The sequence below is a fragment of the Erythrolamprus reginae genome, chromosome 12 (genome assembly GCF_031021105.1).
Source record: "Erythrolamprus reginae isolate rEryReg1 chromosome 12, rEryReg1.hap1, whole genome shotgun sequence".
Taxonomy (NCBI): domain Eukaryota; kingdom Metazoa; phylum Chordata; class Lepidosauria; order Squamata; family Dipsadidae; genus Erythrolamprus; species Erythrolamprus reginae.
This window is the reverse complement of record NC_091961.1, coordinates 8,320,408-8,342,855: the sequence shown is the minus strand read 5'-3', so window position 1 is coordinate 8,342,855 and position 22,448 is coordinate 8,320,408. Positions and strand designations below refer to the sequence as shown.

At 42.3% G+C, this 22,448-nt stretch overlaps 1 protein-coding gene across 3 annotated transcripts in view; it reads right to left on the bottom strand.

The window, feature by feature from the left end:
• The window catches only part of DOCK5 (dedicator of cytokinesis 5), a 201,407-nt gene that overhangs the window by 102,463 nt on the left and 76,496 nt on the right, over positions 1 to 22,448 (bottom strand). For 2 of the 3 annotated variants that reach the window (XM_070765694.1, XM_070765696.1), the window contains exons 6-11: positions 22,136 to 22,284; positions 16,202 to 16,337; positions 12,678 to 12,835; positions 11,109 to 11,190; positions 5,299 to 5,428; positions 2,586 to 2,658 (exon numbers count right to left, since the gene is read on the bottom strand). In XM_070765694.1, coding sequence (XP_070621795.1) covers positions 2,586 to 2,658; positions 5,299 to 5,428; positions 11,109 to 11,190; positions 12,678 to 12,835; positions 16,202 to 16,337; positions 22,136 to 22,284 — 728 coding nt within the window. Of the gene's footprint in view, positions 1 to 2,585; positions 2,659 to 5,298; positions 5,429 to 11,108; positions 11,191 to 12,677; positions 12,836 to 16,201; positions 16,338 to 22,135; positions 22,285 to 22,448 lie in introns of those variants that run through there. The other variant, XM_070765695.1, reaches the window with a different exon arrangement.

Sequence of the window (22,448 nt, the reverse complement as noted above, 5' to 3'; positions counted from 1 at the left end):
CCAACCCACCCATTGTTCAAATGTTGCAGGTACTATGTATGGAGAACTGAGGCTAGACATGTTGGGAAACAAACCTTTGTTTCTAACAGACACTCCCATGAGACAACAACAATATCAGTCAACTGACAGCTATTTATATAGCACTAGCATTTAGACTTATAAACCACTTCATAATGCTTTTTACAGCCCTCTCTAAGTGGTTTACAGAATCAGCCTCTTGCCCCAACAATCTGGGTCCTCATTTTACCCACCTTGGAAGGATGGAAGGCTGAGTCAGCCTTGAGCTGGTGGTGAGATTTGAACTGCTGAACTATAGCTAGCTGTGTGCCGGTGCCTGGAGGCTGTTGGGGCCTGGATGGGTGTCAACAAACTCAAACTCAACCCAGACAAGATGGAGTGGCTGTGGGTCTTGCCTCCCAAGGACAATTCCATCTGTCCATCCATTACCCTGGGGGGAGAATCATCGCAACTTGGGCGTCCTCCTCGATCCACAGCTCACATTAGACAAACATCTTTCAGCTGTGGCGAGGGGGGCATTCGCCCAGGTTAACCTGGTGCACCAGTTGCGGCCCTATTTGGTCCGGAAGTCACTGCTCAAGGTCACTCACGCCCTCATCACCTCGAGGCTCGACTACTGTAACGCTCTCTACATGGGGCTACCTTTGAAAAGTGTTCGGAAACTTCAGATCGTGCAGAATGCAGCTGCGAGAGCAATCATGGGCTTCCCCAAATATGCCCATGTTACACCAACACTCCGCAGTCTGCATTGGTTGCCGATCAGTTTCTGGTCACAATTCAAAGTGTTGGTTATGACCTATAAAGCCCTTCATGTCACCGGACCAGATTATTTCAGGTACCGCCTTCTGCTGCAAGAATCCCAGCGACCAGTTAGGTCCCACAGAGTGGGTCTTCTCTGGGTCCCGTCAACTAAACAATGCCACTTGACGGGACCCAGGGGAAGAGCCTTCTCTGTGGCGGCCCCGACCCTCTGGAACCAACTCTCCCCAGAGATTAGAATTGCCCCCACCCTCCTTGCCTTTCGTAAGCTACTTAAAACCCACCTCTGCCGCCAGGCATGGGGGAATTGAGATTCCTTCTCCCCCTAGGCCTTTACAATTTTATGCATGATATGTCTGTATGTATGTTGGGTTTTTTATATTAATGGGTTTTTAATCGTTTTTAGTATTGGATTATTATTGTACGTTGTTTATGATTGCTGCTAGCCTCCCTGAGTCTTTAAATAAATAAACAAATAAATAAACAAGCAAACAAATAAATAAATAAATAAATAAATAATAGCAGTTAGCTGAAATAGCCTGCAGTGCTGCACTCTAACCACTGTGCCACCCGGGCTCTAATATACAGTAGGAGCTGTCCGACAGGTGGACCAATAGCAGAGCTACATTCTCCCGCCAGCTGGGAGTCTTAACCAATCAGGAGTGCCTTGCAGCTGGCAAGCCTCCAGGCATCGTCATAACCCCGAGGACTTAACAGTGGGACTGGATGAATAAGAATAGCTGGTAGATCTCTTCAAGCTGTTTGGCAAAACTGTTTAGTCTCATAACAAACGTAATTTGTTCATTCATAGGAATGGTTGAGGGAAGGCAGGAGTGAGTGTACGTCCTGGAGAGAGTTTGCTTCTGAGCATGCGCAGGAAGAAAAATCTCATAAGAGCTTGCTTCCGCGCATGCCGAAATCTTACACACGCATCCTCTCGCAAGATTTTGCTTCCTGCTCATGCCTAGAAGGAGTAGATGCTCTTATCTTCTCTTTGCTGCCCTCTAGCAGAAGCTAGCCCAGAGCCAACCACAACGCATGCATGCAGCCTTGACCCTCTGGAACCAACTCCCCCCAGATATCAGAGTTGCCCCCACCCTCCTTGCCTTTCGTAAGCTCCTTAAAACCCACCTCTGTTGTCAGGCATGGGGGAACTGAGATATTCCTTTCCCCCTAAGCCTATACAATTTATGCATGGTATATCTGTATGTATGATTGGTTTCTTAAATTGGGGTTTTTTACATTACTTTTAATATTAGATTTGTTCATATTGTCTTTTTACTGTTGCTAGCTGCCCCGAGTCTACCGAGAGGGGCGGCATACAAATCTAATAAAAAATAAAATAAAATAAAATAAAATAAAATAAAATAAAATAAAATAAAATAAAATAAAATAAAATAAAATAAAATAAAATAAAATAAAATAAAATAAAATAAAATAAAATAAAATAAAATAAAATAAAATAAAATAAAATAAAATAAAATAAAATAAAATAAAATAAAATAAAATAAAATAAAATGAATGCTGGTCTGAATACTAAAACACGGCTCTTTCCATTGGAGAACTCTGATCAAATGACATTCCAATCAAGTAAGGAAGTGACTCTATATTGCCCTGTGGCAGAAGTTCGTTGAGATCACTTCAGATAAATCACATCCATTGCTTCAATTTAATTTACAGGCTTTGTCTTAGCTTATCCCACTTATTGTCTTGGACTTGCCCACTTTCTGGAAAGCATATAGACAAGACCACCAGCTCCCCCAAAATTGTGTGTATTTTTCTTTGTTTTTAGAATTTTAACTACTTACTGCTGAAAGGGAACAAAATGCTGTTTCTCTTCATCGTCCACCTTCCCATGAATGATATCTGTAATGTCCATCACTAAAGGGAAAAAACAGTTTTTTACAGCAGCAAAAATGTCTGAATAGGTTGGGAACTTTGGTGTAAATTTTAAACCTGCAGATGAACTAATTCATTGGTTTCCTGAAATCCCATCCACATTATCAAAGGCCATGTTGGCTAGGAATTCTAAAGCTGTAATGTGTCTTAAGATCACAAAGCTACTTGAAATGAAGACTTAAACCAAATCCAGGAAACATTTGTTGGTTCGCCATCTATCAATCATGTAAAAAGATATAACTACCTATTGCAAAGCTTTGGAAATAATTCACACAAAAGTACAGAGCACGTCCTACTGGTGGATTGGTCGGTTCTTTCCTTTTTTTTCATTTAAGTGATTAATCTGGCCACCAATCTTGCAAGAGCAGTTTGACATGGGGAACAGAAAGACCATGGAAGACCAAAAAGACAATCTCTACAAAAGTTGATCTGATCTATTGGCCAGTGTTGTGATTCAGCCTGAGGCTCCTCAGGGACCGGCTGGAGCTCTGCTGGATCCATGCCCAGAGGAGGAGGACAGTGAACAGGAGGGGGAGGACCAGGCAGACGGGGGAGAGGTACGTCAGGAAGAGGAGGAGGGAGAGCAGCCTGAGACCCCCGGGGGGGGGCTCTCCCCATCTAGTAGCCTGGATTCATTGGATGAAGATGCACAGGCTATAATAGACATGAGGCAGCGACAAGCAGCTCAAAGACGGGGCCAATTAGAAAGGTATTTCTATCCCTGAATTGGCAACAGCTGGGTTTGGGTGTGGTTCTCCTCAGCAGGGTTGAAAAGGCAGGCCCGCCCTTACAGTCTTGTGGAGAGTTATCAACTGGGAGTCCTGTGACCTTGCTTCGATTCTCGGAGTCTCTGATCTTGGCTTGTGGCCTAGAAGTCTGGAAGACTTGGGGGAGGCGTAGGTTTTATTATCTCCAGCGTTGTTTTTGCCAGCAAGAATCCTGTTTTATTGCCTGGCCTTCGTGAAACCTCTGTGAAGCTTCATCGTGTTCCTGTCTGTAAGAACAGTTTTTGTTACCTGTGTTTGCATTCAAGTATATAAACTGCCTTTGCTTTTTACCAGTGTGTCTGGATACTCTTTTTGGTTGGTGTTGGCGTCTGGGGGGACCCAGACAGAACAGCCAGTAATAAAAAGAACAGCAGGATTCCAACCATCTATAAACTTCCATTCCATTCTTCTATTAGCATGAAAGATTTAGAATAAATGATTATGGAACAATGACTTTTAATTTATTATAGGCATACTAGCACAATTTTATTTGGAACGGCTTTACAAAGTAGCTTCCTGCTTATATTATATCTCTTTTTTTGGCCCAGAAAATACTTTTAGAGGACATAGGAAATGATAGCTATTAGGACAGCAATAATTTGTTGACTTGCCCGAAATACTTTAAAAAAAAATCTTGGCCATGTCCTCACGACCTCTTATCTCATCCACCACTCATTTGAGAGGCAATTTTAAATTATCTTTATCAAGATCAAAGTAGTATTTGTTTTGCAATTGTCCGACAACATCTAAAAGCCACCTCAAAGTGTCTGAAATCTGTCTCTGTCCATCATTCCTTGAGGCAGGGGTCAGCAACCTGTGGCTCTAGAGCCACATCTGGCTCTTTCATCCCTCTGTTGCAGCTCCCTGTCACTCAAAATATGTGTCGCAACGGTGATACCCTTCGATGCACAATTTATTAAGCTTTTCAACCTTCAGTAGGCCAATCGTAGATAAATCCAGGAAAAGGAAAGTTTCAGAAGAAAACTTTTAGAAACATAGAAACATAGAAGACTGACGGCAGAAAAAGACCTCATGGTCCATCTAGTCTGCCCTTTTACTATTTTCTGTATTTTATCTTAGGATGGATATATGTTTATCCCAGGCATGTTTAAATTCAGTTCCTGTGGATTTACCAACCACGTCTGCTGGAAGTTTGTTCCAAGCATCTACTACTCTCTCAGTCCAATCAAATTTTCTCACATTGCTTTTGATCTTTCCCCCAACTAACTTCAGATTGTGTCCCCTTGTTCTTGTGTTCACTTTTCTATTAAAAACACTTCCCTCCTGAACCTTATTTAACCCTTTGACATGTTTAAATGTTTCAATCATGTCCCCCCTTTTCCTTCTGTCCTCCAGACTATACAGTTTGAGTTCATTAAGTCTTTCCTGATACGTTTTATGCTTAAGACCTTCCACCATTCTTGTAGCCCGTCTTTGGACCCGTTCAATTTTGTCAATATCTTTTTGTAGGTGAGGTCTCCAGAACTGAAGGCATGGGAAGAGTTTTGTGGCTCCCGGGTCCAAATGGGTCTCTGAGTGCTTAAGGTTGCTGATCCCTGCCTTGAGGGAAACTCAGATAATTGCAATGATGGGTAACATATGAATCAGAAGCAAGACAGAGAACAGCCATTTTTCAGCATGTCACTGGAGTTTCCTGATGGATCACAGATGAGGAAGACCACTTCAATTCTGCAGTAGAGGAAGGGCTTTCATCTTGCTTTCATCTTCTTTTGCATTGGACCTCAGCATGCAGATGGCCAAGTTGAAGAACTGAGCCCAGGACTTCAACTGTTACGTTCCAGTACACATTTCTTGAAAATAAGAGCTTAGCACCACCACCAACAAGCCCTTGTACCTGCTACTCCAAAAGGTCTCCGGAGGCCACAAGTATGCTTCTTGCCTTCTTTCAACTCCATGTGGCCAACTCGCACTATTTGACACACTAGGCTGACCCGAGGCCGGATCAAGTCAGAACTGCTGAGATCCTGGTGGGGCAACAGAAATGATCACAGAAGTATAAAAGAACTTGGGGCTTATGAACACATGGCAAGAACTTCATTTATTTATTTATGTCCCTTTATTACTTTTTATAAATAAGTCAAGGCAGTGAGCATATTCAACAGGCCTTCCTCCCAAGAGGCACTGGCCCAAAGTCACCCATCGGCCCTTCATTAATAAGGCAGGACTAGAACACATGGTCTCCTGCTTTCCAGCCTGATGCCTTTATCATTGGATCAAACTGCTTCTCTTATAGGGAATCTCTCTCTCTTCTCTCCCCCCCCCCGTCCCTTCCTCCATCTCCCATCCATTTCCCCAAAATAAGACTGATAATAAACCCAATCGGGTTTTTGAGTGCATGGCAAGAAGGCCAAGCACTTATTTCAGGGTTCAAAAAAATATAAGACAGGGTCTTATTTTGGGGGAAACACAGTATGGTGGTACCTCTACTTAAGAACTTAATTCATTCCGTGACCAGGTTCTTAAGTAGAAAAGTTTGTAAGAAGGAGCAATTTTCCCATAGGAATCAATGTAAAAGCAAATAATGCGTGCAAACCCATTAGGAAAGAAATAAAAGCTCGGAATTTGGGTGGGAGGAGGAGGAAGAAGAAGAGGAGGAGGACAGTCGCTGCCGAAGGAAGAAGGTGAGGTGAGAGGAATCAAAATGCTCCTTTTGCTCTGGGCTGCCCCGAGTGAAGGGAGCATTTTTTTCTCTGGGTGCTGGCAGAGGTTTATTCCCTCTCCAAGCGCCCAGAGAAAGGAAAATGCTTCGTTCGCTCTGGACTGCCATAGCCTCCTTAAGCGCCACCAAAAGGCTTTTCTGGCAGCCCAGAAAAGCCCGAGGGAAAGGGCTTTAGGGAGGGAATGGCAGGAAACTGGCCAGGCCTTAGTGCTACACTCAAATTTCCTGGGAAATTTTTCCGGGCTTGGGTTCTTAAGTAGAAAATGGTTCTTAAGAAGAGGCAAAAAAATCTTGAACACCCGGTTCTTATCTAGAAAAGTTCTTAAGTAGAGGCGTTCTTAGGGAATGGTACCGCGGGGCAGGGCAGACGCAGGTCCGGGGAAGCGCTGGTGGCGCGTGGACGCCCGGCATCACCACCAGTGCTCGCCTACGTGCTACATGGCCACCACCAGAACGGCATTCCCCACCGTTGAGGCTGGGGCCCACCACTGGGTCTTTCCCCGTGTAAGATTGATAGAATTTTGGTGACGTTTTGCAAAGATTCTATCCATCTTACACAGGAAAAGACTGAAATATGCCATCGAACTGGTAGCGACCCGCTGGTGAGGTCATGGAACATAGGTTCAGTAGGTTCGCAAATTACTCAAGACCCACCTATATCGCCAGGCATGGGGGAACTAAGACACCTCCCCCAGGCTTTTATATTTTATGCTTTTGGTATGTATGTGTTGTATGGTTTTAATTGTTGGGGTTTTATATATCTTTTCTTTTAATATTAGATTTGTTTACTGTTATATTGTTTTTATTATTGTTGTGAGCCACCCCGAGTCTTCGGAGAGGGGCGGCATACGAATCTAATAAATTGAATTGAATTGGTGGTGGTCCATGGGTGCCGCCATCTTTTTTTTTTTTTAAATATTTTTTCTTCTGAGCATGTGCAGAAGCCATGTTTCCAGCACTGGGCGTGAATGCCATCTTGTTTTCAGCTTTTCAGCACTGCACATGTATACAAAGCATATGCGCACCCACGAGGCGCACCCATGTGGCATGGGAGGAAGCAAATCAGAAGCAGGGTGTTAGAATCCACCCTTCACACACCCACACCAACTCACACTCCCCCACACACACTCAAGTGAGCTTTCAGTCCTGGTGATTGCCTGGACTTATCTTCACTATTTTCTTGGCAAGATTTCAGAAGCAATTTGGCTCCTTTCTAGGGGCTGGGCTGGGACAAAGTCACCCAGCTAGTTTTGTGCCTAAGGTAGGACGAATCCTCGTGTTCTCCTGATTTCTAGATTGCAGCCTTTTTATTTATTTATTTATTCATTTGATTTGTATGCCACCCCTCTCCATAGACTCGGGGCGGCTAACAACAATGATTAAAAAACAGCATGTAACAATCCAATTAATAAAACAACTAAAAACTCTTATTATAAAACCAAACATACCCACAAACATACCATGCATAACTTGTAATGGCCTAGGGGGAAGGAATATCTCAACTCCCCCATGCCTGGAGGCATAAGTGAGTGTAGAGTAGTTTACGAAAGACAGGGAGGGTGGGGGAAGTTCTAATCTCCGGGGGGAGTTGGTTCCAGAGGGCCGGGGCCGCCACAGAGAAGGCTTTATTTAATTAATTTGTATGCCGCCCCTCTCCGCAGACTCGGGGCGGCTCACAGCAACAGAAAACAATATATAATACAAATTCAATAATTAGAAAGCTAAAAACCAATAATTAAAAAAAAACATGCACACAACATACCATACATAAACAGTATAGGCCTGGGGAAGTTATCTCAGTCCCCCCATGCCTGACGGCAGAGGTGGGTTTTAAGAAGCTTACGAAAGACAAGGAGGGTGGGGGCAGTTCTAATCTCAGGGGGGAACTGGTTCCAGAGGGCAGGGGCGGCCACAGAGAAGGCTCTTCCCCTGGGACCCGACAAATGACATTGTTTAGTCGACGGGACCCGGAGAAGGCCAACTCTGTGGGACCTTATCGGTCGCTGGGATTCGTGCGGTAGCAGGCGGTTCCAGAGGTAATCTGGTCCAATGCCATGTAGGGCTTTAAAGGTCATGACCAACACTTTGAATTGTGTCCGGAAACTGATCGGCAGCCAATGCAAGCCACGGAGTGTTGAAGAAACGTGGGCGAATCTTGGAAGCCCCACGACGGCCCTCGGGGCTGCGTTCTGCACGATCTGAAGTTTCCATTATGCCAAACGGGCTCTTATGCCAAATTCTATTAGGAGTGTTCAAATGGCCAAAATTTATGCAAGGAGCATTTCTTTGTGCCAAGAGGAAATGAATCAGCAGAACCAGCTTCTACTGTACTTTAGCTTTGCCATCCTTTTTAGTTGGATTAGGTAAATTCACCCCTCCTGCTTGCTACAGTGGAAATGCCTCTTGTTTCTCAGACTTTCTGCCAAAGTGAAATTGGAAACAGGAACTGGACATTGTTCAATGAAGCAGTGGAAGTGATGTGCCGGTGCCTGGAGGCTGTTGGGGCCTGGATGGGTGTCAACAGACTCAAACTCAACCCAGACAAGAGGGAGTGGCTGTGGGTTTTGCCTCCCAAGGACAACTCCATCTGTCTGTCCATAACCCTGGGGGGAGAATTATTGACCCCCTCAGAGAGGGTCCGCAACTTGGGCGTCCTCCTCGATCCACAGCTCACATTAGAGAACCATCTTTCAGCTCTGGCGAGGGGGGCGTTTGCCCAGGTTCGCCTGGGGCATCAGTTGTGGCCCTATCTGGATCGGGAGTCACTGCTCACAGTCACTCACGCCCTCATCACCTCGAGGCTCGACTACTGTAATGCTCTCTACATGGGGCTACCTTTGAAGAATGTTCGGAAACTTCAGATCGTGCAGAATGCAGCTGCGAGAGCTATCATGGGCTTCTCTAAATATGCCCATGTTACTCCAACACTCCGCAGTCTGCATTGGTTGCCGATCAGTTTCCGGTCACAATTCAAAGTGTTGGTTATGACCTATAAAGCCCTTCATGGCATCGGGCCAGAATATCTCCGGGCCCGCCTTCTGCCGCACGAATCCCAGCAACCAGTTAGGTCCCACAGAGTTGGCCTTCTCCGGGTCCCGTCAACTAAACAATGTCGTCTGGCGGGACCCAGGGGAAGAGCCTTCTCTGTGGTGGCTCTGACCCTCTGGAACCAGCTCCCCCCAGAGATTAGGATTGCCCCCACCCTCCTTGCCTTTCAGAAACTCCTTAAAGCCCACCTCTGCCTCAGGCATGGGGGAATTGAAACATCTCCCCCTTGCCCATGTAGTTTTTGTGTATGATTCGATTGTGTGCCAGTTTTTTATATATTGGGGTTCTTTTGGATTTTTTTTAAAAACTTAAAAGTGTAATTTAGATTGTTAAATATTAGATTTGTTACTATGTATTGTTTACCATTGTTGTGAGCCGCCCCGAGTCTGCGGAGAGGGGCGGCATATAAATCCAATAAATCTAATCTAATCTGATCTAATCCAACAACTGTGAAGCAATATCAATTCCCCACATACCTCCAAGGATGGAAATAAGATGGCATGAATTGGCGGAGGTGGAGGGGGGTTGTCGTGGTTGCCAAAATGCCCCAAATAAATTGGGCTAAATTAGTACAGGTAGCTTGCGATTTCCTATCACAATTGAGCCCAACATTTCTGTTGCTAAATTTACGAAGTGAATTTTGTCCCATTTTATGACTTTCCTGGCTAGAGTTGTTTAGCAAATCACTGTCATTCTTAAGTTAGTAAGATGGCTGTTAAGTGAATCTGTTGGCGTGATCAATAAAACTAACTTTAGAATGCAGAACCTTGCCTAATGATTATGTTACTATGAATACTAGCTTTTAAAGTGGTTAATTTTTCCAACCCTTAACCATAAGCATTATTGCCTATGACTGGGGACAATTCTTGACGATCTTAGATAAGCTTTTCTCCCTAAAATTGAAATATTAGGGAACAAAACAGACAAAACATCCCAGCCCATATGTCAGGGGTACTAATGGCATTGGAGCAGATTATCTCAGGGACTGCCTTCTGCCGCACAAATCCCAGCGACCAGTTAGGTCCCACAGAGTTGGCTTTCTCCAGGTCCCGTCGACTAAACAATGTCGCTTGGAGGGACCCAGGGGAAGAGCCTTCTCTGTGGCGGCCCCGGCCCTCTGGAACCAACTCCCCCCAGAGATTAGAATTGCCCCCACCCTCCTTGCCTTTCGTAAGCTACTTAAAACCCACCTCTGCCGTCAGGCATGGGGGAATTGAGATCCTCTTTCCCCCTAGGCCTTTACAATTCTATGCATGGTATGTATGTATGTATGTATGTTTGGTTTTTATATTAATGGTTTTTTTTAATCGTTTTTAGCATTAGATTACTATTGTACACTGTTTTATTGTTGCTGTTAGCTGCTCCGAGTCTCCGGAGAGGAGCGGCATACAAATCCAATCAATCAATCAATCAATCAATCAATAAATAAATAATTATTCTTCTACTCATTGGCCCCTTTACTAATGTTCTGATTGTTTGTCAACTTCAAAAGATTTATTACTTGAAAACAAAGTAATAAATCCTAGTTTAACTAAAAAAAATACTCTGAATAACAGTGGATAGTCCAAATGATTTTCGGGATTCAATATTAACCATTTTGGAAAACCCTGATATATATCATAAGGACTAAAATCACTAAAATCAGAGATTGGGAACAGCTCTTATCCAGGATATGGCTGAGAATCAAAGCAGCCAGGTATACGTTGGATGTCAAAATGACCTTTTTAAAATGTTAGTTGGCTTTGTTATAGAGATAAATCCGAGACCTCTTTCCAAACCATTGTGCTTGTTAGACAATGAAATAGATTACGTTGACCCTTATCATTCACACCATGGCTCCTTGCCCAATGACGCTATCACAACAAAGGTACAACACAGCTATAAAAATGAAGTTATCTGCCAGTAAGTACAACCCAGAAGGCGAAGAGAAAATTTACCGTAAAGACAGCTTGAAGGTTGTTAAGCTGTTCAATTTCCTTCGGCATTCCATTACTTCCCCAACGAACCAGGTAGTTTTCACTAAAATAATAGTAATAATGTAATAATAAAAGACCCGGAAGTAGAAATAGGACAACTGTGGCAAAAGAGAGCAAAGGAAGTAAATTTGAATGTTGTAAATACTAATACTGTAGGTCAGACCTGGATGCGGATGCGGCCCGCCTGCTGTCTGTGACCGGCCCGCGGAGGTCGGTCCAAATTTTCTAGATAAGAACCGGGTGTTCAGGATATAATATATAATATATAATTATATATATCATATATCATATATGTCAACTAAACAATGCTGCTTGGCGGGACCCAGGGGAAGAGCCTTCTCTGTGGCGGCCCCGGCCCTCTGGAACCAATTCCCCCCAGAGATTAGAATTGCCCCCACCCTCCTTGCCTTTCGTAAGCTACTTAAAACCCACCTCTGCCGTCAGGCATGGGGGAACTGAGATACTCTTTCCCACTAGGCCTTTACAATTTTATGTATGGTATGTCTGTATGTATGTTTGGTTTTTATATTAATGGGTTTTTAATCGTTTTTACTATTGGATTATTTTGTATACTGTTTTATTATTGTTGTTAGCCGCCCCGAGTCTCCGGAGAGGGGTGGCATACAAATCCAATAAATCAAATCAAATCAATCAATATATCATATATCATATATCATTTATAATATAATTAACTCAGTTCTACCCAATAATATACAGTATTGGGTAGAACTGAGTTAATTATATTAGTCCGGCCCTCTAAAACCATCCCAATTTCTCATGCGGCCCTATGGCAAAATTTATTGCCCACAAGGGGATGCGCACGGGCAGGAGATTTTGGTGATTTTTTGCTTCTGAACATGCACAGAAACAAAATATATGCACACACGCCAGAGACCCAAAGCTGTGCGCGCAGTGCAATGGTAGCGGCAACCCCTGCCTGCTTATGACGATTGCAGCATCCACATGATGACATGATCCAAATTTAGGTGATCCCCGGGTCATGTGATCAGCTTTGGGGACCTTCTGACAAGTGAATGGGGAAGCCAGATTCATTTAACAACCATCTTACTAACTCAGCAATTGAAGCCAGGTTGTTAAATGAAGCCAGATTCATTTAACAACCGTCTTACTAACTCAGCAATTGAAGCCAGGTTGTTAAATGAAGCCAGATTCATTTAACAACTGTCTTACTAACTCAGCAATTGAAGCCAGGTTGTTAAATGAAGCCAGATTCATTTAACAACCGTCTTACTAACTCAGCAATTGAAGCCAGGTTGTTAAATGAAGCCAGATTCATTTAACAACCGTCTTACTAACTCAACAACTGCAGTGATTCACTTTAAGAAGTGTAGCAAGAAACTCCATTAAATGGGGTGAAACTCAACTTAAGACTTTGGGGTTCAATTGCGGTTGTAAGTCAAGGACTGCCTGTATCGTTAAGCGTTAAATGTCCTAAGATTTGGTGATTCCAGCCAACATCCTGCAACATACAACCCTAAGATTTAGAGAAAGATTCCACCAGCAACCTACCTAATAAATTTGGATTGGTCTGGATCATAAAGGCTCATAAGCAGCTCTGCATCTTCACCGATATTGCAGACAAAATTCTTGAAATTGATGTACAGGCCGTAAGTGTGGGTATTATTAAAGATGGACTGTCCTCGCCGATCTACATTCTGTTGAAGAGACTGGTTGGGAAGAAGAGATTATTATTATTATTATTATTATTATTATTATTATTATTATTATTATTATACTACGCAAGAACAGTTTTTTCCCGAACGCCATCACTCTGCTAAATAAATAATTCCCTCAACACTGTCAGACTTTCTACTAAATCTGCACTTCTATTCTACTAGTTTTTCTCATCATTCCTATCACCCATTTCCTCCCATGTTGACTGTATGACTGCAACTTGTTGCTTATATCCTGAGATTTTTATTAATATTGCTTCTTCATTGCTTATTTGACCCTTATGACAATCATTAAGTGTTGTACCACATGATTCTTGACAAATGTATATTTTATTTTATGTACGCTGAGAGCATATGCACCAAGACAAATTCCTTGTGTGTCCAATCACACTTGGCCAATAAAATTCTATTCTATTCTATACTATTCTATTCTAAATTAGATTTGTATGCCGCCCCTCTCCGTAGACTCGGGGCGGCTCACAGCAATGATAAAAACAATATACAATGACAAATCTAATAGTTAGACTCTAAAATAACAATAATACATTTAAAAAGTCTAAAAAACAAGAAACCCCAATATATACAAAACATACATACAGTCATATCATACACACAAAAAAATACATAGGCAGGGGGAGATGTTTCAGTTCCCCCACGCTTGACGACAGAGGTGGGTTTTAAGGAGTTTACGAAAGGCAAGGAGGGTGGGGGCAGTTCTAATCTCTGGAGGGAGCTGACTCCAGAGGGTCGGACTCCAGAGGGTCGGAGCCGCCACAGAGAAGGCTCTTCCTCTGGGTCCCGCCAAACGACATTGTTTAGTTGACGGGACCCGGAGGAGACCAACTCTGTGGGACCTAACCGGTTGCTGGGATTCATTCGGCAGAAGGTGGTCTCGTAGATACCCTGGAGATTAAAGGAAGAGCTAAATTATCCAATAAAACTGTCTGCTTTTCCAGCCATTATCTAACTAAAATTATTTTAGTTTCCCTAAAACTCAGAAGCATGGCATGCTCACACACACCATGGCAATATGTATGCAGCATCAGGGCTGCGATTAAACGAATTTTTTTTGATCAACTAAAAGATCAAACTATCTGAATATACACGCATACCTTCAGTAGTCAATGAATTTTTATCCATCCATCCGTCCATCCATCTAATCAAAGGTGGGCTGCTAAGGTGGAACGGTTACCTGTGCTCACTCCCGTGGCTCTGAGTGCTAGCGGAGTCCAGTGGAATTATGCTACTGCACCTGGGCAGGTAGCGAAATTGGGCTCGGACACACAGGTGTGCCCATGGTTCACCTGCAGTAGCAGAATTGTGCTGGACTCCACTAGCATTCAGAGCCATGGGAGCGAGCACACATCACCATTCCACCTTAGCAGCCCATCTATTCATCTCATTCATTCATTCATTCATTCATTCATTCATTCATTTGTTCTTTCTTTTCTTCCTTCCTTCCTTCCTCCCTCCCTCCCTTCTTTTTTTTTCCCTTTCTTTCTTTCTTTCTTTCTTTCTTTCTTTCTCTATAGCCGCCCAACTCAACCCAGTGACTTTGGGTGGCTTACAGTTCAAATTCTACTTATAGAATTTTTTTTTTATAGAATAGAATTTTTATTGGCCAAGTGTGATTGGACACCCAAGGAATTTGTCTTGGTGCATATGCTCTCAACGTACATAAAATAAAATATACATTTGTCAAGAATCATGTGGTACAACACTTAATGATTGTCATATTATAAAAGCAAGAACTGTTTAAATAACTAAATAAACATTCAAATTCTACTTCTAAAATCTGGCGCTACCAAGCATCCTCAGTTCTAAGATACTTTCCTCAGTTCTAAGATAATTCCAGGCAACACAATATATCAACCTTAATGCAAATTGAAAGTTCAAAAGTAGGGTTAGAAAGCAGTACTTCACAGGAAGAGTAGTGGAAGTTTGGAACCAATTTCCTGTGGATAAGGTGGATCAAACGTCACTAATTGAGATAACATGACAATCATCTACCCAAAATAAAATAAAAAGTAAATAAAGTATAAAAATGAAAGGAAGGAAGAAAAGGAAAAAAGAAAGAAAGAGAAAAAGAAAAGAGAGAGAGAAAGAAACAAAGGAGGAAGGAAGGAAGGAAGGAAGGAAGGAAGGAAGGAAGGAAGGAAGGAAGGAAGGAAGGAAGATTCAATGGGCCACTAGGTCTTTTTTCTAAGTTTTCCATTTTTCTAGGTACACACATACTTTCTCATTCCAAAATATTCTACCTGTACATTTAAATCAAGAGGTTAATCAAACAAAACTCTCAGAAAGATGAAGTTTTGGATAAACAAGAAGAAATATTAAAAGTAAAAAAATAAGACAATTGTATTAGTAGAGATATGATTTAAGAGTTATGTTAGAATTAGTTTAAATATGAAGATTTACTATATAAGGTAAAACAAATTTCTTCTTTTCATTTAAAGTAATAAGCAGATTTTAAGTATTTTTGAATGTATTCTTTTTTCTGTATTGAAATTTTACTTCTAGAATAAGCGGGGAAGATACAACCCCACTTTTATGTTAAATGTATGTCTGTCAGTTTTGTCTATTTTAAGAAAATTAATAAAATATATTGGAAAAAAACAAACAAACATTTCCCTCCTAGACCTTATTTAACCCTTTAACACATTTAAATGTTTCAATCATGTCCCCACTTTTCCTTCTGTCCTCCAGACTATACAGATTGAGTTCATGAAGTCTTTCTGATACGTTTTATGCTTAAGACCTTCCACCATTCTTGTAGCCTGTCTTTGGACCCGTTCAATTTTGTCAATCTCTTTTTGTAGGTGAGGTCTCCAGAACTGAACACAGTATTCCAAATGTGGTCTCACCAGCGCTCTATATAGCAGGATCATAATCTCCCTCTTCCTGCTTGTTGTACCTCTAGCTATGCAGCCAAGCGTCCTACTTGCTTTCCCTACCGCCTGACTGCACTGTTCACCCATTTTGAGACTGTGAACAGTGCAGTTTCTCTTTCTGTTTTTTCCTTCAAAGTGATGCCACTGGTGAAATGTTCAATTAGGCCCAGAAAGTGATTTCAGTTCTTCTCCCCTTAGAATGAAAATACTTGTAAAATTTTCAGGTTAAATCCTAGGCAAGCAGAAAGACTGCTCACCGTCCCTAGAAAACAAGCACTAAAATTATTGACTGTACCGATACTGAAAAGTTGAGAAGGAAGTACAAGTTCTATTAGTTGAAACATAGCCGCACCACAACGCTTACATCATTTAATACCACTGTGAATCTCTTTTAGGTTTCGCTATTGCATGAAATTATTTCTGGCCAACTTCCTGGTCAGGAAACAATATGCTTTTTTTTTTTAAGTACCTTTTCTTCTTGGATCCTCTCATCAATCCTTTTGGACGCTGTCTCGTGTGCTTTAAAGACTGAAATCATGCTGGTAACATCTGGATCCAGTATGTTCCCATTATCATCTCGCACCACCAGGTCCAGTCCCAAAATCCTTGCAAATAGAAACATAGAAACATAGAAGACTGATGGCAGAAAAAGACCTCATGGTCCATCCAGTCTGCCCTTATACTATTTTTTGTATTTTATCTTAGGATGGATCTATGTTTATCCCAGGCATGTTTAAATTCAGTTACTGTGGATTTATGTACCACGTCTGCTGGAAGTTTGTTCCAAGGATCTACTACTCTTTCAGTCAAATAATATTTTCTCATGTTGCTTTTGATCTTTCCCCCAACTAACCTCAGATTGTGTCCCCTTGTTCTTGTGTTCACTTTCCTATTAAAAACATTTCCCTCCTGAACCTTATTTAACCCTTTAACATATTTAAATGTTTCGATCATGTCCCCCCTTTTCCTTCTGTTCTCCAGACTATACAGATGGAGTTCATGAAGTCTTTCCTGATACGTTTTATGCTTAAGACCTTCCACCATTCTTGTAGCCCGTCTTTGGACCCGTTCAATTTAGTCAATATCTTTTTGTAGGTGAGGTCTCCAGAACTGAACACAGTATTCCAAATGTGGTCTCACCAGCGCTCTATACAGCGGGATCATAATCTCCCTCTTCCTGCTTGTTATACCTCTAGCTATGCAGCCAAGCATCCTACTTGCTTTTCCTACTGCCCGACCGCACTGCTCACCCATTTTGAGACTGTCAGAAATCACGACCCCTAAATCCTTCTCTTCTGAAGTTTTTGCTAACACAGAACTGCCAATGCAATACTCAGATTGAGGATTCCTTTTCCCCAAGTGCGTTATTTTACATTTGGAAACATTAAACTGCAGTTTCCATTGCTTTGACCATTTATCTAGTAAATAATCCAGAAAAACAAAGAGGTAGTCGAGAACAAAAGAGGAGGCATAGAAGAACAACACAGGAGAACAAACCCATCAGGGCAAAATTCAGCAGTCCAACTGCATTTTGGCAGGTCGAAGCCTTCAGTTGAGTTGGAGACTTTGGGCTGCCATATAATGGAAGGTAGAATGTATTAGGACTGTGGGAATTTAGGAGAGGCTGTTGCAGTTGTGGGCTGCACCTGGTAGGAGCCACACTATAGTGTGGTAGCAAAAATCACAATGCGCTTATAACAGCTTGTCCCCAAAATGCACACACACATCCTGCATGAGATTTGACTTCCGTGCACGCACCACAAGTGAAACCGTGAAATCTGTGGATGCGTGAAAGCAAAGAAATCACCAGAAACCAGCAAAATCATGTGCGCATGAGCGTCCTCACATGAGATTTTGCATGTGGTTCATGCACAGAAGCTAAATTTCACATCAGCATGGGCGCACACACCAGATACGCGCACCCCTGCACCGGTCACCGGGAGCACACCGGGAGTGCGGGCAACTGGGAGCCCTTCATTGGGCTGTTACATGAGGCTGTAGAGTAGTAGCCGTAACAAATTCCTTCTAGATACTCAAGGTCATCCTTTGCTCAGCACCTGCCCGGAAGTGGATGGGAGGATCCGATACATTAGCAGAATCAGACTGGACTATGTGATGAACTTGTGGTTGTGGGAACAAGGGGATGAATGCACGAATCCCAGCGACCAGTTAGGTCCCACAGAGTTGGCCTTCTCTGGGTCCCGTCGACTAAACAATGTCGTTTGGCGGGTCCCAAGGGAAGAGCCTTCACTGTGGTGGCCCCAACTCTCTGGAACCAGCTCCCCCCGGAGATTAGAACTGCCCCCACCCTCCTTGCCATCCGTAAACTCCTTAAAACCCACCTTTGCCGCCAGGCATGGGGGAATTGAGATATCTCCCCCGGGCCTATACAATTTATGTATGGTATGTTTGTATGTATGTCTGATTAATAACGGGGATTTTTAAATGTTTTTAAATTATTGGATTTGTTATGAATTGTTCTATTGCTGTTGTGAGCCGCCCCGAGTCTACGGAGAGGGGCGGCATACAAATCTAATAAGTAAGTAAGTAAGTAAGTAAGTAAGTAAGTAAGTAAGTAAGTAAGTAAGTAAGTAAGTAAGTAAGTAAGTAAGTAGGTAAATAAATAAATAAAATGAATGAATGAATGAATGAATGAATGAATGAATGAATGAATGAATGAATGAATGAATGAATGAATGAATGAATGAATGAACTTTAAGCTGGATGGAGAAATCCATGGGACTTCAGGTTCGGTTTTTCTCCAAGATGTGCTGACATGGCTCTGTTAATAAATCAGGACTTTTGAGGATAGGATCGGTGTGTAGACTAGTGGAACTGAGTTGTGGCTGCAGGTTCAGCCCCCTACTACTTCTAGTTATGAAAGTCCAATATCTTTAAAAAGTGCCAAGCTATTGGAGGATGTTTGTTGTGCATAAGGGAAAATAGGTGTCTGGTGGATTTGGAGGTACCTCCATAGAGCTTTTTAGATTCAAAATCTCCAGCACCTGTTCCTCAAACACTAAGTCTGGCATCTGGACAACATTGTGCTCATTCACTCAATCTGCCCCTTGTCCCATAATCTACTGTGAAATCAGGCTTGGCGTATCAACTATAAAGAAGTCTTTGGAAAAGGGCAGGAGAACAGAGGAAAGTAGGGTCCGAAATGAAATGGCAATATAATAAAATGCTGCGTACACAGAAGTGGGATTCACAGCTTGATGGAAATATACTTGTTTTTATTTGAAATTATATCTGTGCCTTTAAGGTAGTTGGAAGATCCTGTATGGAAACATATGCTGTATGTAAATGGGGGAGGAGGGGGTGAAAAATGTCTTCCATGAACCTTGACTGAAAACATACAGTTTCAGATGTCCAGCACACTGCTGGTATCCTCAGCTGTCAAGAGCTGTCGGATCTTAGTTGGTGGTCGAGTGCGTACTTTGCAGTCACCAGCAATAGCATTTAGCTATTTAGACTTATATAGTGCTTTTACAGTCTACAGAATCAACCTATTTCCCCCAACAATCTGGGTCCTCATTTTACTCGCTTTGGAAGTATTCTGCCAGGCTCTCTGGTAGGAGCCACCCGAAAATTCACGGGTACAAATTTCAGACACGCACACATTTGAAAATTCAAAACAATGTCCTTTATCACAAAATTCAAAAGAAACAAAGCACCCTTTTTGTATTGCAAAGAGCACTCTTCCCCAAAACAACCCGAGCCGCCCCAAGTCTACAGAGAGGGGCGGCATACAAATCTAATAAATAAAAATAATAATAAATAATAATAATAATAACCTTGTTGGCTGTACAAGTCCCTTAATCAGTCCTTAAGTACTTAGCTAGTAGCTGTGAAGAAATGTCACAGCCCTCCTTCTTCCCACAAAGTGAAACACACACACACACTTTACTCTGCTTTGGTGTCAAAGGCGTGAAAAATCCACAAACGAAGTGCAGACACAGCGAGGCACCATCCTGAAGAACTGCGATCAGATAATCTTCCACAACGGCCAAACTAGCACGCTGCTATTTATAGCAGCAGCTCTAATTACTGGAGCCCCACCCAAACACAGGTGGCCTCTCTTATCTGCTGTAATATGTCCTCAATTGGTCTCTTCGATGCATAAGTCTACGCCTGCGTGGGTCTAACACTTCGTCATCCGAATCGACCGAAGATAATGGAGATTGGCTTCCTGGGCTGTGTGCCAAGCCCCCTCTTCCAAGTCACCCCCACCTTCTTCTTCATCCGAGGAAACTGCACTCCCTGACTCTGCTGGCAACAAAACAGGCCTAGGACATGTTGACGTTTCCCCTGCCTCCACCTCCACATTCCCTGGGGCAGGAGCTGGGCCAGAGCCAACCACAACAGGAAGAATGGAAGGCTGAGTCCACCTTAAGCCGGTGAAGAGATTTGAACTCCTGAACTACAGCTAGCAGTTAGCTGAAGTAGCCTGCAGTGCTGCACTCTAACCACTGTGCCACCCCACCACCCCAGCTATTGGACCCTTAGCCTTTACGACGTGAATAATGGGAGCTGATAATATGAGCTTAGCAGTAAATGAACAAATAGCAAAAACAATTAAGAAAACCAAATGGAAAAAAATCAATAAAATGTACTCAAGTAAAAGCAGATGGCTCTATACAGGCATTCCTCGACTTACGACCACAATTGAGCCCCAAATTCCTATTGTTATGATGAGACATTTGCTAAGTGAGTTTTGTCCCATTTTATGACCTCCCTTGCTACAGATATTAAGTGAATTGCTGCAGTTGATAAGTTAGTAACACGGCTGCTAAGTTAGTCAGACTTCCCTATTGACTTTGCTTGCCCGGTGGTCACTAAAAGGAATCAAATGACCTTGGGACACTATGATGGTCATAAATATGAACCAGTTATCAAACATCTGAATTTTGAACATGACCATGTGGCTTCTCCAAAGGTTGTAACTCTGAAAAATGGTTTATGTCACTTTTTCTCAATGCTCTTGCAACTATGAACACTTACTAAATGAATTGTTGTAAGTCGAGACTCCCTATTTATCATACCTGAACCCAAAGTTCACATTTTTAAAAAAAAATTAATCAATAAACTCAAATTTTAGAGCTCAGCTCATGAGATCACGAAAACCCTGATGTTAACAAGCTGATCCATCCTATCTTTGCTAGAAGAGCCCTCCACTCCTCCACTTGTAACAGAATACCTTACGCTACTAGACTCACACTCCTAGGTTTTGAAAGCTTAGAACTTATGTCGTCTTAAACACGACCTAAGCATAGCCCATAAAATCATCTGCTACAACGTCCTTCCTGTCAACGACTACTTCAGCTTCAACCACAACAACACACAAGCACACAACAGACAAACATAAAATAAACTGCTCTAAGCTCAACTGCAGGAAATACGACTTTAGTAAGTGAGTAGTTGATGAATGGAACTCCCTACCAGACTGTAATATCATCACCTAACCCACAAAACTTTACCCTTAGACTATCCACTGTTGACCTCTCCCGATTCCTAAGAGGTCAGTAAGGGGCGTGCATTAGTGTACCAGAGTGCCTTCTGTCCCCTGTTCTAATGTTTCCCTTTCACTAGTATCATGTACAGTGTTCCCTCGATTTTCGCGGGTTCGAACTTCGTGAATAGGCTATACCACGGTTTTTCAAAAAATATTAATTAAAAAATACTTTGTGGTTTTTTCCCCTATACCACGGTTTTTCCCACCCGATGATGTCACATGTCATCGCCAAACTAATAATTTTTGCAAATAAATAACAAAAAAAATAATTATTGTTATTAAATAATTATATTTATAAATATCAGGATCACTAAGTGTCTTATTCAATGGTGAGTACCAGTAATAATGGTGAGTAAATGGTTGCTAAAGGAATGGGAAATGGTAATTTAAGGGTTTAAAGTGTTAAGGGAGGGCTTGTGATACTGTCCCTAGCCAAAAATGGTGTATTTACTTCGGCATCTCTACTTTGCGGAAATTCAACTTTCGCGGGCGGTCTCGGAACGCATCTCCCGCGGAAATCGAGGGAACACTGTATATAAATATTATATCTTTGTTTACCGCCAATACGTAGGTGACAAAACAAACAAGCAAGCAAGCAAACAAGCGAGCAAATGAATGAGTGAGCGAGTGAACGAAGACATGAATGAACACACAACGAACAAACGACGAACAAACCAGATAAACGACGAACAACAAAAAACCAGGCAAAAGAAAAAACAGACAAACGAACCAACGAGCGAATGGATGAACAAACGGGCAAACAAATGAAGGGAATGAACAGACGAATGAATTGGACAACCACAAATGAATGAATGAATTAATGAATGAATGAATGAATGAATAAATTTGAGGATGTGACCAACGTCTGAGAAAGACAGTCCATGTTACCTGTTGCCATAATCGATTTTGGCTGTGACTTTCTTCTTGAGTTCAGCCAACTCATCCTTGGGGAGAGTCCCTGAGAGGATCTGGGATCGCCATTCGATCAGACTGTAGGTCATCTGTTGTACATGGCGAAAGAGGGAGCTTTTGTTCTCCTGGAACAGACAAGGAATGAGAAACAGAAAATTAAACAAAGAACACAATAAAGTCATCCTGTACTCATAGGAAACTCATAAGAGAATATTTGTAGCTCAGGGTTTGTTTGTTTGTTTGATTGATTGATTGATTTTTGTCATGCCGCCCTTCTCCTTAGACTCAG